Source organism: Daucus carota, chromosome 2 (genome assembly GCF_001625215.2).
Source record: "Daucus carota subsp. sativus chromosome 2, DH1 v3.0, whole genome shotgun sequence".
Taxonomy (NCBI): Eukaryota; Viridiplantae; Streptophyta; class Magnoliopsida; order Apiales; family Apiaceae; genus Daucus; species Daucus carota.
In genome coordinates, this window is record NC_030382.2 from 57,296,313 (window position 1) to 57,312,796 (window position 16,484).

The 16,484-nt window shown below is 34.9% G+C and overlaps 2 protein-coding genes across 2 annotated transcripts; both read left to right on the plus strand.

Moving 5' to 3' along the window:
* The first annotated feature begins 1,059 nt into the window (after positions 1 to 1,059).
* Positions 1,060 to 8,819, plus strand: LOC108210049 (SPX domain-containing membrane protein At4g22990). The gene is made up of 11 exons (XM_017381297.2): positions 1,060 to 1,348; positions 2,225 to 2,283; positions 2,637 to 2,757; positions 3,234 to 3,527; positions 3,722 to 3,826; positions 3,945 to 4,402; positions 5,218 to 5,516; positions 5,887 to 6,077; positions 6,423 to 6,613; positions 7,211 to 7,344; positions 8,389 to 8,819. Exons 2-11 carry the CDS (start codon positions 2,231 to 2,233, stop codon positions 8,625 to 8,627), a joined length of 2,085 nt encoding a protein of 694 aa, XP_017236786.1. The 5' UTR covers positions 1,060 to 1,348; positions 2,225 to 2,230; the 3' UTR covers positions 8,628 to 8,819.
* A 1,657-nt stretch (positions 8,820 to 10,476) lies between these two features.
* On the plus strand, positions 10,477 to 15,713 carry LOC108206375 (protein HOTHEAD). The gene is made up of 5 exons (XM_017376651.2): positions 10,477 to 10,843; positions 13,189 to 13,830; positions 14,220 to 14,599; positions 14,894 to 15,459; positions 15,538 to 15,713. Exons 1-5 carry the CDS (start codon positions 10,753 to 10,755, stop codon positions 15,593 to 15,595), a joined length of 1,737 nt encoding a protein of 578 aa, XP_017232140.1. The 5' UTR covers positions 10,477 to 10,752; the 3' UTR covers positions 15,596 to 15,713.
* The last annotated feature ends 771 nt before the right edge of the window (positions 15,714 to 16,484 follow it).

Genomic DNA, 16,484 nt, shown 5'->3' on the forward strand with positions numbered 1-16,484 from the left:
ACTTGTAGTTGGTATTGATAAGGTAAGTAACTAAACAAAAGCCCATCAAGTATAAACTAAAAATTTAATATATTTATATAAAATTAATATTTTGTGTATATATAATATTAAATATTTATATTGTATATATATAAATATGCGGTTCGGTTTTATAACGGGTTGGTTTAATATAAAACCGAAACCAACCCACAAACCACGATTTTTTAAATTAGTCGAACCGAAACCGTAAACCTCATTTCTGTTTTGGTTTGGATCCGATTAATATCGGATTAGTTTATGCGGATTTTGCGGTTTAAACCAGACCGTGATCACCCCTACTAAATAGCGCAACCCTGAGGCCTCAACAGCTCAAGTAGGGCTGTTAACGAAACGAATTCGAAACGAATATCTTAATTTTCATATTTGTATTCGGTTTAAATACATATATTCGAATTTGTATTTGTTTATTATCCGAATAATTATATGTTTTCGTATTCGGATTCGGTTAGATTCACGAACTATTCGTATTCGTTTAAGGTACTCATTTAAAACAAAATAGAACTAAATAACTGAAGTGTTGTCCCGACAAAAGTCATAAACAATTAGAAAGAATAGACTAACAAAGTGAGAGGAGAGGAGCCAGGAGGCGACTTGACGAGAGAAACAATTAGAGAATTAGGGTTGTGTTTTACTGGGCTCAACCTTTTAGTATATAAACTGGGCTGGTTTAATTTAATATCTGGTCCCAAAATAATCCATAATCTGTCTCTCTTCCTATTTTTCTATATAATATAAAATAATATATATATATATATATATAATATTTAATTTCCGAATAATTAAGCGAATAGCGAATACGAATATTTATTTATTCGAATTTGTATTTGTTAATGAACCGAATATTTTTTAAGATTTAAATTCGTATTTGTATTTGTTAATAAACGAATACGAATAATACTAAACGAATTCGAATTCCGAATATTTCATTAAATATTCATTTCGTTAACAGCCCTAAGCTCAAGTAGGTGGAAACTAAACACACATATCAAAATAAAAATAAATATAAAATCAGATACGATGAATGTGTGTTGATTAGATCTCATGTGTCAACACCTACACGTAGACAGACAAAGAAACTCAAAGAGTACTCTTTTATGGAGCAGTACTTCATTATTACCAAACTCACCCTGATTCTCTTTAACGCTATTTTATTATGATCTTCTTTTCACAACTTGAATTATTTCTTTCCATCTCTCTGAATCTCAAATCTCTCCCCAATCTCTCTGCATCTCAAATCTCTCTGTTGCCTTTTCTTTAATCTCACAAAGCTCCAGTCCAAATATCAGTTGGGTATATACATACGCTTGAGGTAATACAATCTTGGCCATTTCTGATTCTTGCTAACACATGCATGTGTAGTTGTGTGTGTATTTGTACTAGTGTTACTACTTGTAGTTGTTTTCTTGATTGGTGTTGTTTATGTTCTTGAAATTCAATTTGTATGTATAATTGTATGTTTTGTTAATATATGAAGCCCCTCTTGGTTGGAATAAAAAAATTGTGAACTGAAGTGAAGGGTATGGTGAATGGAATGGAAGAGCCCTAATTTTCGGTTTGCGAAATAAAATGATAGGAAGTAGGAATAAGGGCTGAATCCCAATTGCTGGAATTGAGTTTTGGATTGGTATGATTGATTTTGTAATGTTTATGTAGAAGATAGTACAAATTTATGTAGTTCCATCTTGTCCAACTTGATGGAGTTTGAGTGTGTGTGTTTATGGTGAAGTGATATAGTGAATAGTTAATTTGTCTGATGTTCAACTAGACTTTACTTGTACTTAGTGTTTATATACTCGGGCACAACCCGACAATAGTGAATATTATACATATCAGATTTTAGTGACTGAAAGCAATTTAGGACCAAGCAGTGATACTTCGGAAAGAATTAAGATGTAACAGATTTGCATGTTTTTCAGTACTTGAACGGAAGGAGAAAGTTGAATTTCTTAGAAGTTGCAAGATTTGGTTGATTGTTGTGATAATGTTGTCACAAGGGTAACACAGTCTATATGAATTAGTGCACATTTTAGATTTTACATCTGTTTTTTTTCCCATGCTGTGTGGTTAAAGATATCCGCTTAATTTTCTTATTATCGTTCAGTATGATTGATATTTTTATTACGAGAGTTCCACCTCAGAATGACTCATAGTTTTTATTTTTGTGTTTTAAATTGTGTTGGTGCAGTGAGATATGGTTGCGTTTGGGAAAAAGTTGAAGGAAAGACAAATACAAGAATGGCAAAGGTACCTTATGTAATTGAGTTTTGTGCATTTTGCATATTGGCGAGACAATTATTCATTTTACGGGTAAAGAAAAAAAAGATTTTCATTTAGCAAAAACAGAGATATTCATTTATCCATTCTGATGAAGAGGTTTTGGGTCATGATGCCACATCTCGGAAAAGAGAAAAAATTCCTGTCGACTGTTTCTCGATATACTATATGCTTACCCTGCTATGGCTTTAAAGTAAAGCCAAGAAAGCCTGGTTCTTCGGGCACTAAGGCAATCTGATACATGCTTATTACATCATAAAATTGAGCAACTTGCTCTCTATTAATTTCTGTTGTAAAATGGTGACACGTTTAGTACATTTCAGGTACTACATTAACTACAAATTGATGAAGAAAAAAGTCAAACATTATTCCCGCCAGATTGAAATTGGAGCACTTGATCGTCGACATGTACTCAAGGATTTCTCAAGAATGCTGGATAACCAAGTATGCTATAATGAGAACTCAATATGCATAGGTTTCCAGAATTTAGATACACTTTAAACTTCATTTGAAGTTTCCAAAACATTCCGAGTTATAAGCTTTATAGAATCACAAGTCAGGCAAGCATCCAGATTCACCAACTATCAGTTAGGTGGATATTTTGAAGCCGTTTTTTTGTGAGTGTGTCTATTAGAAACTTTCACAAGAGGAAATTATTAAAGGTTAATAAAGCTCTTTTGTAGTTACGCAAAGCTCATATATAAAAGAAACTGGCTTTATAGTAGCTATTTTAAAGGTTGTATTTCCTTGTTGAGTTTGAATATGTACACCTGAAGGAGCGCAGAGTTGGTGTGTTCTGCAGGCACAAAAGATCTCTGTGATTAACTTTTACAGATTAATTTATAGTTTAATTTAGTGCTGATGTTTGTGTATATGTCATGTTTAATTAATGTTATGTTATATGGTTATTTTTGCTGCAGATTGAAAAAACTGTACTTTTCCTATTGGAACAACAAGGGTTACTTGCGAATAGGATTGCTGTACTTGGGAAGCAGCAGGAAGTTATATCCAATATTTCTGAACTTCGAGAAGCATATAGGGACGTTGGGCGAGATCTCTTAAAGCTTCTTTCTTTTGTTGAGATCAATGCCATTGGCCTGCGTAAGATCCTCAAGAAGTTTGACAAACGGTTCGGCTACAAGTTTACCAATTATTATGTCAAAACTCGTTCGAATCATCCTTATTCACAACTTCAGCAAGTGTTTAAGCATGTGGTAATAAATCCAATTCAATTGCTCTTAGGCGGTTCTTGTTGTGGTCCCTCAGTATGATTAGACTTAATAATTATTTTATTAGTACTTTATTTATCAATTGAATATATCGCGAGGGCTATATAAAATTTTTGTGTACCGTCCCTTCTTGGCAACACATAAATAGAGTAAACTCTCAAAGTCAGTAAAAATTGCAGGGATTAGGGGCAGTTGTAGGAGCCATTTCCCGCAATCTTTCAGATCTGCAGGAACGTCAAGGGAGCTACTTATCTATATATGATCAGCCTACTCTTCCTCTCCAGGTTCTATTCATCTACATGAACTTCTGTTCTTCTCATCACTATCCAACAAATTTGTCTCTTCGACTGAACATTAAGCAACTGATGGTATTATCTGCTAATTAAGAAAGTTGGTTTGCAGGATCCTGTGGTTGACTCTATAAAAGCAGCAGCGGATCGTTTAAACTACTCAACTAATTTTTTACAATTCTTGGGTCAGCATGCTCTTATTATGCAAGAGGAGGAGTTGCCTACTCCTTCAGAGGAGCAAGTTGATGATGATAGATATCATTTTATGTCTCTTCTACTAAACCTAGGCAACACATTTCTCTATATGGTCAATACTTATATTATCGTTCCGACAGCAGATGACTACTCAACAAGCTTGGGTGCTGCACCTACGGTTTGCGGTATTGTAATTGGTGCAATGGCTGTCGCACAAGTCTTTTCTTCAGTTTATTTCAGTGCTTGGTCTAACAAATCTTACTTTAGACCCCTTGTGTTCAGCAGCATTGTTCTCTTTGTGGGAAATGCCATGTATGCACTTGCTTATGATTTCAACTCAATAGCAGTTCTTATTCTTGGTCGTTTATGTTGTGGGTAATCATCTCCCTCCCTCCCTCCTTCCTTCCCTCCCTCACACACACACACACACACTGCTATTACTGCAGCGATGCTGCGTACATCCACCAATGCAAAGAGGATAATTGTATGATCTCTACTGTATGATATGTTCTAGTCTTTAGTTTAAGTTCTGGTGTTATAATGTTTGATATACCAATTTGTTGTATTACTGGTAAATTGTATATATATGATATCCTACCCTAATTTTGGGGTCATTATTATCCTACTGTTGGTAGACAATGTTAGTGTTTAAATGTATTATTACATTCTGTTTGGTTTCCCAAAAACGTTTCAACGCTTCAGAGTAATGCTCTCTAATAATGTCCGGATCTCAAGGAAATTGCTTAGTTGCTTGATGCATATAATTAGAAGATAAGTAATAGGAAAACACAAATTCTAATGCTGTTTACATGATAAGTTTCAGTTATTGGTGTTCCATCATATATATTCTTAACTCTGACAGAGCAATATGTAGAACGTGTCTACCTGTGGATCTAATGATTTCTTTCTCAAACACAGCATAGGCCTGACCTTTTAGGTTACTAGTTACTTGATTAGACAGAGTAGATTCACAGGTGTTTCCTGTGTAGCAACGTAAAACTTGCAGGTATATTATATGACCATGGCCAGTAGAGAAGGTTACTCTCTGTATCATGTCTTTTTATTTAAGTTCTACTTGAATACTAACAAGTAACAACAGTGCTCTGATTGCACCTGATTGCACTCACATTTCAGATTAATAATTCTAAATTTTCTTTATAACACTTGTTTTACCTTTTCTTAATATTCAGGTTTGGCTCTGCTAGAGCAGTGAATCGCCGGTATATCAGTGACTGTGTGCCACTCAAAATCCGAATGCAGGCTTCAGCAGGATTTGTTAGCGCGAGTGCTCTTGGAATGGCATGTGGCCCTGCACTTGCTGGTCTACTTCAAATTAATTTCAGGTTTTACAAGCTCACTATCAATCAAAATACACTGCCTGGATGGGTTATGTCTGTGGGATGGTTGGTTTATTTGGTATGGCTGTGGATATCATTTAGAGAGCCTGCTTTCCCGACTGAGGAGAATGATACAGCAGAAGCTAATACTGGTCTGTACATAGTTTCAGTTTGCTACCTAGTATAATTTATAAATGCAACAGAATAACAGATGTAATATCTTGTGAGAACAAACCGAATAATTGTTAATTAACTAATGTGGGTTACAGGCCCCTAAAAGCTACCGTGGAGAAAAATCTATAAAAAAGAATTTAGCATACTCTAACTTTAGTCCAAATTTGTGGTTTTATCTTGTTGGATGGTTTCAACGTCTTACCACTATTTATGTATGTAAGTAATACTAAGGAATTTGCCACAGTATGTCCACGATCCTAAATTGCAATGTCTGTAGTATCACAATTCTTGTACGTCTTTTTGAAAGTTAAAAGCTATTTAAATAACGGACATAGGTCATTACTACAGGTCCAACAGAGGGTGAAGAGGTTGAAAAGGGTCTTGTTCAGCCATTGCTCTTGAGTTCAGCGGCGGAAAATCAAGTAGATGGTGATGATGAAGACGAAGAATGTGATGCAAGTGAAGAAGCTCCTGAGGAATCTCGTAGGCCAGCCAATTCTATTGGATCAGCATATAGATTACTTACTCCTTCAGTAAAGGTGTGTATGTTTCTTAGTTATCACTTTAGTTTCAGGACTTTAACTTAGTTGTGTGTGAGTGCCTATAGCTTCTACGAAGTTGTTACGTTCTCATCCACCCAATGCCTTCTACGCATGGATGGATTTTTTAATCTCCTCGAAATCAAAAACATCAATTTTCTTGCTGTAAATTGTCAAATAAATTGAGAGAGAGACGGTTACACAAAATATGTTATATGATTACTGTTAAACTTTAAATTGCGATAGTAATTATCATATCCTCATATCATTCATTTACTACATGACCAATTGACTACTAATTTTATAAGGCTTCTAAGTTCTAACACAATACTATGGTGTTATTAGGTTCAATTGTTGATATACTTCATGCTTAAGTATGTGATGGAAATTTTACTCTCTGAATCGAGTGTTATCACCACATACTACTTCAGTTGGTCTACCAGCAAAGTTGCAATATTTCTTGCATGCCTTGGATTAACAGTTCTTCCAGTTAATATTGTTGTTGGGAGCTACATAAGCAACATGTTCGAAGACAGGTATATTTTAGAGAAACAAATGCATTATATCTGCTCCATCAAATTATATGCCAACCACTAGTCTTTAGTATCATGTGTGGTTCTTCCATCTAAAAGAAAAATGAAAGCAAGATACTCCCTATGTCTCCTCTTATTAGTGACTATTTTGGCACAATTCTAAGGTGTAAAAATTGATAGTTTATATTTTAATTTTGAAACAATATATATTTATTCTATCCACTTTAAAATGCTTGCCAAAAGTCAATGGAACTACTTAAAGGGGACAGAGGGGGTTTTCAATTATATGTACTTTGCACCAACCTTGATCACTTTCTTGTGAGTTCTCCAGCTTTTAGGCATTGTAATTGTTTATTTGTAATTTTACTATAACTAAGATAATTTAAGGCTGTGACTGCCAGTTTCCATACTTCTGTAAGTGTAGCTGTCTTGAGTATGAAGTATGAAGATAATTCATGGGCTGAAATTTATGGCTGTTTCTCAAGCTCATACATTCATACCAGACAGCAGCCATATTCTAGCTTTATCTGATAGCAGTGCACATAAGTAGCTTTAGTTGGAAGAATTAACTTATGCTTTAATCAAATTATCTGCATGCAGGCAAATTTTAATGGCATCTGAGATTATGGTCTTTATCGGCATAATTCTAAGCTTCCATATTTTCGTGCCGTATTCTGTGCCACAATATGTCATTTCAGGTCTCATAATGTTCGTCTCTGCCGAAGTTTTAGAAGGTAAGATCATTGTCTCAAACTCTCGATACTAAAATTCTAGAAAGCATGAACTCTCCCCGTTATCGGAGACTCGTACAATCCCAGTCCCAAACTTTAGTTTCTTATTTTACAAATCCTACTAAAGCAACTACTTTAATAAAGAAATTATTTGTAGTAATTTGCCAAAAGAGTATTGCTATTCATATTCACTTCAACAAAAGTGTAATTGTAACTTGTATTTTTGTGCTTCAGATGATTAACTTATCCATCTAATTCAATCAAGTATAGTTTCTTTTTTTCTTCTTCTTGTTTTGTTAATGGAATTTATCATACATAACATTTTATATATACTATATATTATTATTGAATTACTGGAGTTCTATTTCGTATCAATTGTATTTTTATTCCAACAACAGTCTCTAAACAGTTATTCAAATTTTATAACAGTAGAACAAGATATTTATTGGAAGTAAATAAAGTCACAAGTAAGCTTCAACTTTCAAGAATTCAATTCAAATTCTACTAAAAATACAATTTATTATTTACATTAATATGCATTCTTTGTATTATAATTCTACTTTGTCTGCAATATATATCTAGATTATTTCAATAAATAAGTTCAACATATTATTTGTTTAATAGTAATTTTATAATACAAAAGAATGTATTGTTTAATATTAATGGCCACTGTAGACAAGTTTTTGTCTAGGGTGGCCTAGTGATTGAATTTTGATGATCCAACAGTACAAATGCCAAGATTATGCTGAGATACAGGGTATTATACTATTCAATTAATTTTAAATTGTAGCATATTGTTTACTTGTATACTTTAAAGGACCATGTGAAAACTTGATTGCTTGCTTATTTTATGTGATTTGTTTTGATTTTTAATAATTAAACAATTTAGGTGAATTTGAGGCTCGCACATAGAAAACTTTTCTATTGTGTGCTTTGGCCCTATGGAAACTCGAATCCCAGTTTTATAATATGTATGTTGTATTTTCCTGCATCAAATCCCCATATAATCATATCTGTGTTCATGATATAAATGGGCTCTGAATCCAGGTGTGAACTTGTCACTTCTATCTCGGGTCATGTCATCGAGACTTGCTCGTGGTACATACAATGGAGGGTTGCTATCAACTGAAGCAGGGACAATTGCACGAGTGATTGCTGATGCAACAATAACTCTGGCAGGGTACTTGGGTGAGAGTAGCCTTCTCAATATTACTCTCCTTCCTTCGCTCATCATTTGTGTATCATCAATGTTGGCCACATGCTATACCTATAATTCACTATATTAATAGTATCGCATGTTCTCTGGTGCGAATTGTCATACTTGTAACCTTGTACCATTATTTCATATTTCTGTTACCTTCTTGTCACATCTACCTTCGAGTTTTGTTTTCGTTGTACAATATAGTCCAAACTCCTTAGTGTTCTTCAATCTGAATTTCTAGAATAATAAAAGAAGAGAACATCGTAAGGTCTGCTGACATTGTGACTCTCTTTCTTCTTAGGCACAAGCTCACTCTCTTTTAGTAGTCGATTGCACATATTATAAGTTCTTTGCATTGTTTAGCTTTGATGATGTTTGTCCTAGTCCTCAGCATGTAATGCACATGGTTAATAGATCATCTTTCAAAGAGAAGTTGGAATTATTTGGAACTAGCAACATTGTTAGGTAAAGAGCATCATTCCGGAATGGAAGTGAGGTGAGCACTTGTTGAAGTAGCACGGAATGATTGAGGTGAGGTTAATTTACGCGTTTTACATCAGGAAATTAATAGTATGCTACACAAGGTAATCTTTACAGGAGAGAAGATAGCAATTGCTTTAAATTTGAGGCTAAATTTGGTGCGAATGAGTTGCATACATTATTAAGCTACGTAGCTGAATAAAAAACATAAGCATACTTTTTTCTTTGCAATAAATTATCATGTTAGGGTGGTTCCGAAAGCATATGGATTCTGCCTTTAATTGTGCTATTGGTCCCTGGTCTTTGAAACTAATCATTCATAAATATATTTCATCACCAACATATTTTGCGGCACTTGTTACCAAAATTATGAGCTTAGGACAAAAAGAGTGAGATTCTGAAGAGAATAAGAGGAATCTGGGATATATCCTCATATTGTTAATAAAATAATTTTGTTTTGATTTTGATTAGGGACAATTATTTTATATCTTTTCTATATGCACAATCTTTTCAAATATTTCAGGTTACTTATTCTCTTTTATAAAAGTATTCAAAATTCAAAATTAGTGGACATGTATCTATTTAAAAATTAAAAAAACTATTTATAAATTTGTAATCAAAGTAAATTGAAATGTTTGCAAAAATTAAAAATTTAGTCAAAATCCCATAGAATAATTGACTTATGTTGTGGATTTAAAAATATAGTCTTTTAATTGGCGATTGTCTTATTTTCCTTTAAAATTTTGTTCAAGACTTTCTTGATTATCAGATAAATAATCGTACAGTTTTGAAATAATAGATTGATTAAAAATTAAAATAAATTACGGAATGAATACGATTAAATACTGGCCGAGTGAATTACTATGATTTATGAAGCGCCCATAGAAACAACTACAACTACTTCCACGAGAGTAGTTGGATACAATAAAAGCTCGCCTCTTTGCGTCGCTGCATTTACCAGTCGCTCAGCTCAGCATATCTTTTTTGCGTAATGCCTTGGCTCACTCTGCGTATGTACATTGGATCTATTCGGTACGACAAAAAAAGGCGGGAGTCGAATTGTTCGATTGATTAGTGATTAATCGGAAAATCAAGATTAAATTGGAATGATCAATTTCAGAAATCTTAATATTCTGACGGAATTTTGATTTAATAATCTGTTTTTTTTTTATGTTAACAGTTATTTGACCCAATTATATCAAATCGGGTCGGAAATGATTAATTGATACTAAAAGATAATTAACTTTTCTTTTTCACGAAATATTGCACCACGTTCTCGATATTTTCGATGTGTCATCTGCACCACAAATTCACAGGCATTTTGAGTAATTAAATCGGGTTCTAGTTTGTTCTTTTGAAAGTAAAATATAAAAATCGAATCTAAGCACTACGATAGTTGTCATTAATATTATATATTTAATACGCATAATAATAAACACGACACGATATATGTGGCTCACGAGCAGTACATTTTTGTTGAAACGCAGGGGATAAAGAACACAAGCGAGAGTAAATAGGACGACGACAAACAAGTAGAAGCTATAGAGAGAGAGGAAGAATCTTTGTACTGCGAAAGTAATAGCCGCGAAGCTCGTAGGGATTTTATATATAAAGCGGAGCTGCAATCTTTGGGTCCGTCAACAAACACAAAAAGACGCAGAATCTTGATCGCACCGCACCAAAAACAAACCAAAATCTATCTGTAAACTTAGACCACGGCTATATATTCGATGGATTCGGCTTGGTGCTGCGGCTCAAGATGGATCTCGTCTATTCTCGTTGCCTTTGTTTTCTTCCATGGACTTTCTTTCTCCCAACGAGGTAATCACTTGCTTCATCGCTTTTTCGATCTCTTCCCCTTCTCTTCGTGTATACACGTAAGTTTGATACTTGGGCACGTATCTATTGAACAATTCCCGTGAATTTTGTTAGAGTCGGACGAGTTATGAGTAGTAGTCGTTAATTGTCGGTGATCATCTTCTAACGGTTTTCTATCGTTATAACGTAAAGTTTTGTAAAATTACATGCGGGGGTGTTCATTTGCATGGTCAAACAATGTCGTGCCTACTCTCAATCATAATGCGTACACTGTTATTATACGAGCGTATCGGAAGTTTTTCTGATGGACAGCCATAGTTAAGAGTCCAGCTAGCAACTTGCATAGCTATAAAATAATTACAGTTTTGAATTCTTTTTTGGCGAAACAAGGACACTGGAGAGACTGGAGTTTTGCGCTTTCCTCCGATCTTTTTGTTACTCATATCTTTCTGTCATCGTATTTTATGGGTTTAAAAAAATCTTCAATTTTAGATATTCATTACAAGAAAAGCGGTTTAAACAGTTTTTTTTATAGTATACTTATTGACACATGCTAATATAGATTTAATTTATTTTAATAAATTATACAAATATTATACCAATCAATATAAATTTGATTGGGTGATTGATGAATCTGCAGGGGGGCCTCATTATTATGGGAATGAATGCAACCAATGAGATTTTGCCACGTCATTTGGGAAAAATTTTTGGGATAAATATTTGGGGTCCCTAGCATTTTCCTAAATTAAATATATAAAACTTTTGGTCAAAAGAAAAAATTTAATATTTATCAGGATACACAGTGAATCAACCTTTTAATAAGTTTTATGTGTAATAAATAGCCACCAAGCTTGTTACCATTTCCGCTTTATTTGATGAGCCATTATGTTTCCACTTTCGGCGCGTAAATAATTTCGCTACAAATAAAGCGAAATCAATATATATACTTATATAAAGGAGAAGCGAGGGGCGTGTAGGTGGCGCCTCTCACATCGCTCCGTTCTATTTTTCTAATTTTCTAGAATTTTTAGATGTAAAATATCAAAAATTAGAACTACCTTTTTTAGTTTCGGATATATTAGAAGTAAGTTTCAGAATATGATTTTGTTTCAGATTATTTATGGAATATAGAAGCTTGAAAGTTTTAATCTGATTTTGTTTGATATTAATTATGGGAAAGAGTAGCACACAAGTCTCTCTACACCTATAAATACCCCTATACGTTGTAAGGTTTTAGATTATCTAAACACAACCTTCTATCTCAATACCACAACCCTACATCTCTCTGGTGATAGTTCTCTTGCTCGATTTCTAACTGGGTGGTGCCGTTCTTCTGCAACGATAAGTGAAGGCTGTTTATACGGTATTAAAAGAAAATAAAGGTTGTTGCAAGTAAAGATAGTTATAGACCGCTATGTGAGAGTCGACAAATCCAAACACGGGAGAAGAATATACTCTTGACATGATATTGATGGATGATATCAATAAATTAACTATTAGTGATGTATGTTTGTTGATTATTCTTTTATAATATTTGTTTTGTTCATCGGACATGTTTGTTGTTAAATTTTATATGATTTACTTTGTACACAGGAAAAAATTATTGATGCATTATTTGTTTGCTCCGTTCAAGCAACTTTTAAGTGAAGAGTATTAAAAAAATAAAGGTTGTTACAAGTAAGGGTAGTTATACACCGTTATCTCACGGATTTAAGTTAAATGTTTTTGTGCACAATCAATCCAAAAAAATTGGAGGAAGATGACAATGTAAGAACATGATTACTTTTCAATAAAAAAACACAAGTAAAATTAAGATTTGTCGTGTTTTAAATAGTTGATTACAGGTAGAAATTTATTTTCATTTTTTCAACATGAATTATAGTCCAATTTTGCAATTTTATATATTAGTATTGGTATTACATCAAGCTTTTTATAATATATAATTTATTTTATCCTACAAATATTAATTTTTAATCGCTAATATACTTTTTATAGACAACCACTAAATTATTACATTCTACAAATATTAATATTGAATCATTAATATAATTTTTATAGGCCGCCGCAACGCGCGGCTTCTCAACTAGTTAGGTTATAAGTTAGGTGGATCCATTCAATTTTGAGTTAAGCTAGATTTGTCTAAAATCACATGAAATTCCAGATCCGTTTCGTTATTCGAATTTTGTCCGACCGTATCTGATATGGGCACCCTCCAAGTCTCAAATATAATTTCTTTTTACATGTTTTCGGTATTATTTCTTTACTGCAACACTACTTATAATAATTATGTTTGTATATTAATATTACATTTAACCATTTCTTTTTCTTTCTTTTTTTGACGCATGTAGTTCCCAATTACACATTCATGCACCATGCAACAACAGCTCCAAATATTTCCCACTACGACTACATCATCATCGGCGGCGGCACCGCCGGCTGCCCCCTAGCCGCCACCCTCTCCCAAAACGCCTCCGTCCTCCTCCTCGAGCGCGGCGGCTCCCCTTACCGGAACGACAACATCACCAACCTCTCCGCCTTCGGTGCTGCCCTCTCCGACCTCAGCGACTCCTCCCCCTCCCAACGCTTCATCTCCGAAGACGGCGTTATAAACGCACGCGCCCGAGTTCTAGGTGGTGGAAGCTGTCTCAATGCAGGGTTCTACACACGCGCCGCCCCGAGCTACGTGAGCGCCGTGGGATGGGATGGAAAGCTGGCGAACGAGTCGTATCGGTGGGTGGAGAAGGTGGTGGCGTTTGAGCCACCGATGCTAGGGTGGCAAAGCGCGGTGAGAGATGGGCTGATGGAAGTTGGAGTGCTGCCGTTTAATGGGTTTACTTATGATCATATGTATGGGACTAAAGTTGGAGGGACTATTTTCGACACTGAGGGGCATAGACATACTGCTGCTGATTTGCTTCAGAATGCTAACCCTAATAATCTTACTGTTCTTTTGCATGCAGTGGTTCACAAGATCTTGTTTAGGCACAAAGGTACGTTTGAGATGATTGTTCCGACATAATTTATTCTATAATAAAAAATAACTATTGTTGTACTAGTTTTCTATCCTATCTAAACTGACATGTTTGTCTTACCGACATGGTGTTCTGGAGGAGAGAATTGATTGAAACTTAACCTAAAGTAAGATTATAACATGGACCTCTCTAGTGCACACAATTGTAGATATGAATTTATTGGTGCATCAAGTGAAAGTAGTGAAAAGTAGATTTAATGTCAATTTCGAATTTTAATAATCTTATTTTGGTAATCAGAAATTCATTTTTCCAACTGCTCTTTGATTAATTGCCAAAAAGTAATAAGCTTATACTCAAAGCCCACTGTTATTTGGACTGGTGATTTGTTCGGTGATGTTGGCCCACAGGAAATTCAAGGCCAGTAGCCCATGGAGTGATATTCAGAGATGGAGCAGGGCAGAAGCACAAGGCCTATTTGAAGAAAGGCCCAAAGAATGAAGTCATCATCTCAGCTGGAGCACTAGGCAGCCCACAAATACTTATGTTGAGTGGCATTGGTCCATCAGCTCACCTCAGAGTTCATAACATCACAGTGATTGTGAACAATCCTTCTGTTGGCCAACAAATGTCTGATAATCCGATGAATGCCGTCTTCGTCCCTTCTCCGATCCCCGTCGAGGTTTCGCTCATCCAAGTTGTCGGAATCACTCGTTATGGAACCTACATTGAAGCTGCCAGTGGTGAGAATTTCTCTGGCCCAAGGGACTATGGCATGTTTTCTCCTAAGGTATGCATGATAAACAGTTTCGTTCATTTCTATACAATTTTCCTTTTTGAAAGTTACTCTCATTTATATAAATATTTAATTACATCCACTAATTTTTTCTGCAACACTCGCTTTATACACTAAAAATTAATTTTTTTCTTAATCTCTGTATACTGTTTCATGGGATCTGAGGGATTATGTTTTTTTAACTTCAAAATGGGCCTTATACCAAGTCTGTCCCAATAGGCCCAACAAGGACATATGTGTGTCCAACTGTCCATTAAGCTTTAAAATTTTGTTTTTGTTTTGGGCCAGATTGGTCAGCTGTCAACAGTGCCACCAAAGCTAAGAACACAACAAGCAATAGACCAAGCAGTGGAAAGCATGGCAACTCTACCTGCATCTGCATTTGTTGGAGGATTCATCCTGGAAAAAATCATGGGACCTGTCTCAAGAGGCCATCTCGAACTACAGACGAAAAATCCGAACACGAATCCGTCGGTAACATTTAATTACTTCAAAGAGCCAGAGGACTTGCAAAGATGTGTTCAAGGAATGAATGTGATCAAAAATGTTATAGAGTCAAGAGCCTTCTCCAGGTTCAAGTATCCCTATTTGTCAGCCCAACAGCTTCTTAACATGACCGCGGCTGCACCAGTTAATATGTTGCCTAGGCATGCAAATGATTCGACGTCAATGGAACAGTTCTGCAAAGATACAGTGATGACCATTTGGCATTATCATGGAGGGTGCCAAGTTGGGAGTGTTGTTGACAGTGATTATAAGGTTCTTGGTGTCGATGCTCTTCGGGTTATTGATGGCTCCACCTTTAATTACTCTCCGGGAACCAATCCTCAGGCCACAGTCATGATGCTTGGAAGGTAACATAACAGGCCTTGTTGGTCGAAATAATTCTTTTTATTGGTTTTTAAAACCTTTTTTTCTTTAAATTGTTGCAGGTACATGGGAGTTAAAATACTGCAGGAGCGACTGGGAAGTACTGATACAACAAACTGATGATCATCAGAGTTCATAATTTAAGTACTTTATGTAATGATTCTTCAAAGAAAAAAAAACAAGAGGGACTATGAAAAAAGTTTACATGTATTGAAAAATCTTATGGTTGATGTGTGAATCCAGAATTACATTGATTCTGGATTTTTTTTTTAATTTTTAGGACTACTTATTTGATCATCGCGCCCTCTGTTCTAAAGATCCCAATTTATTGAAAATTCCTCAATTAATCCTTAAAAATATCTTACCGATATATTGATTATATTATGATTTGATTAAAAATCTCCGATAAATCCTAAATCAGTAGATCCCGATGAGTTCCCATTCCCGATTTATACAAACATGATCACGCCTATTTTTCGTTTGATCCGTTATCACAATGATAACGGTCAAGAAAATCGAGTACATGTAACAATCAGCTACCCTGTTTTTCTATAAAGACGACTAGGTAAACTACCCTGTCAATCTTTTTGATCTGTTGAGTGTTGTCTGTCTATATAAACAAATGCATCTGTAGTGAAAAGGTTATCCAACCCGAGTTTCTCATGAATGCTGTTAGTATCTGTGAATCTGCAACTTGCATGCACTTATCTGTACTAATCTTCCAGGTTCTCCAGAGAGTTGAACAAGAATCGCGATTAACGTGATTCTGTAGTAGTACAAGTTTCATATGTTAAAGGCCGCAGGTGGGTGGAAATGTTTAATTACGCTGAGGAATCGACTTCTGGAAACTAATCTGTGAAGACTAAAGGGCAGTGCCCCAAATTACAAGGCAACAATAATATGACCACTAAAATCCCTGTCCTTGTCAAAATTTAATGTAATTGTTTTTTTTTCAAAGGTAGAAACTTACCTGAATCAACAGGACTAAATCCAGCAGGTTCAATTGAAC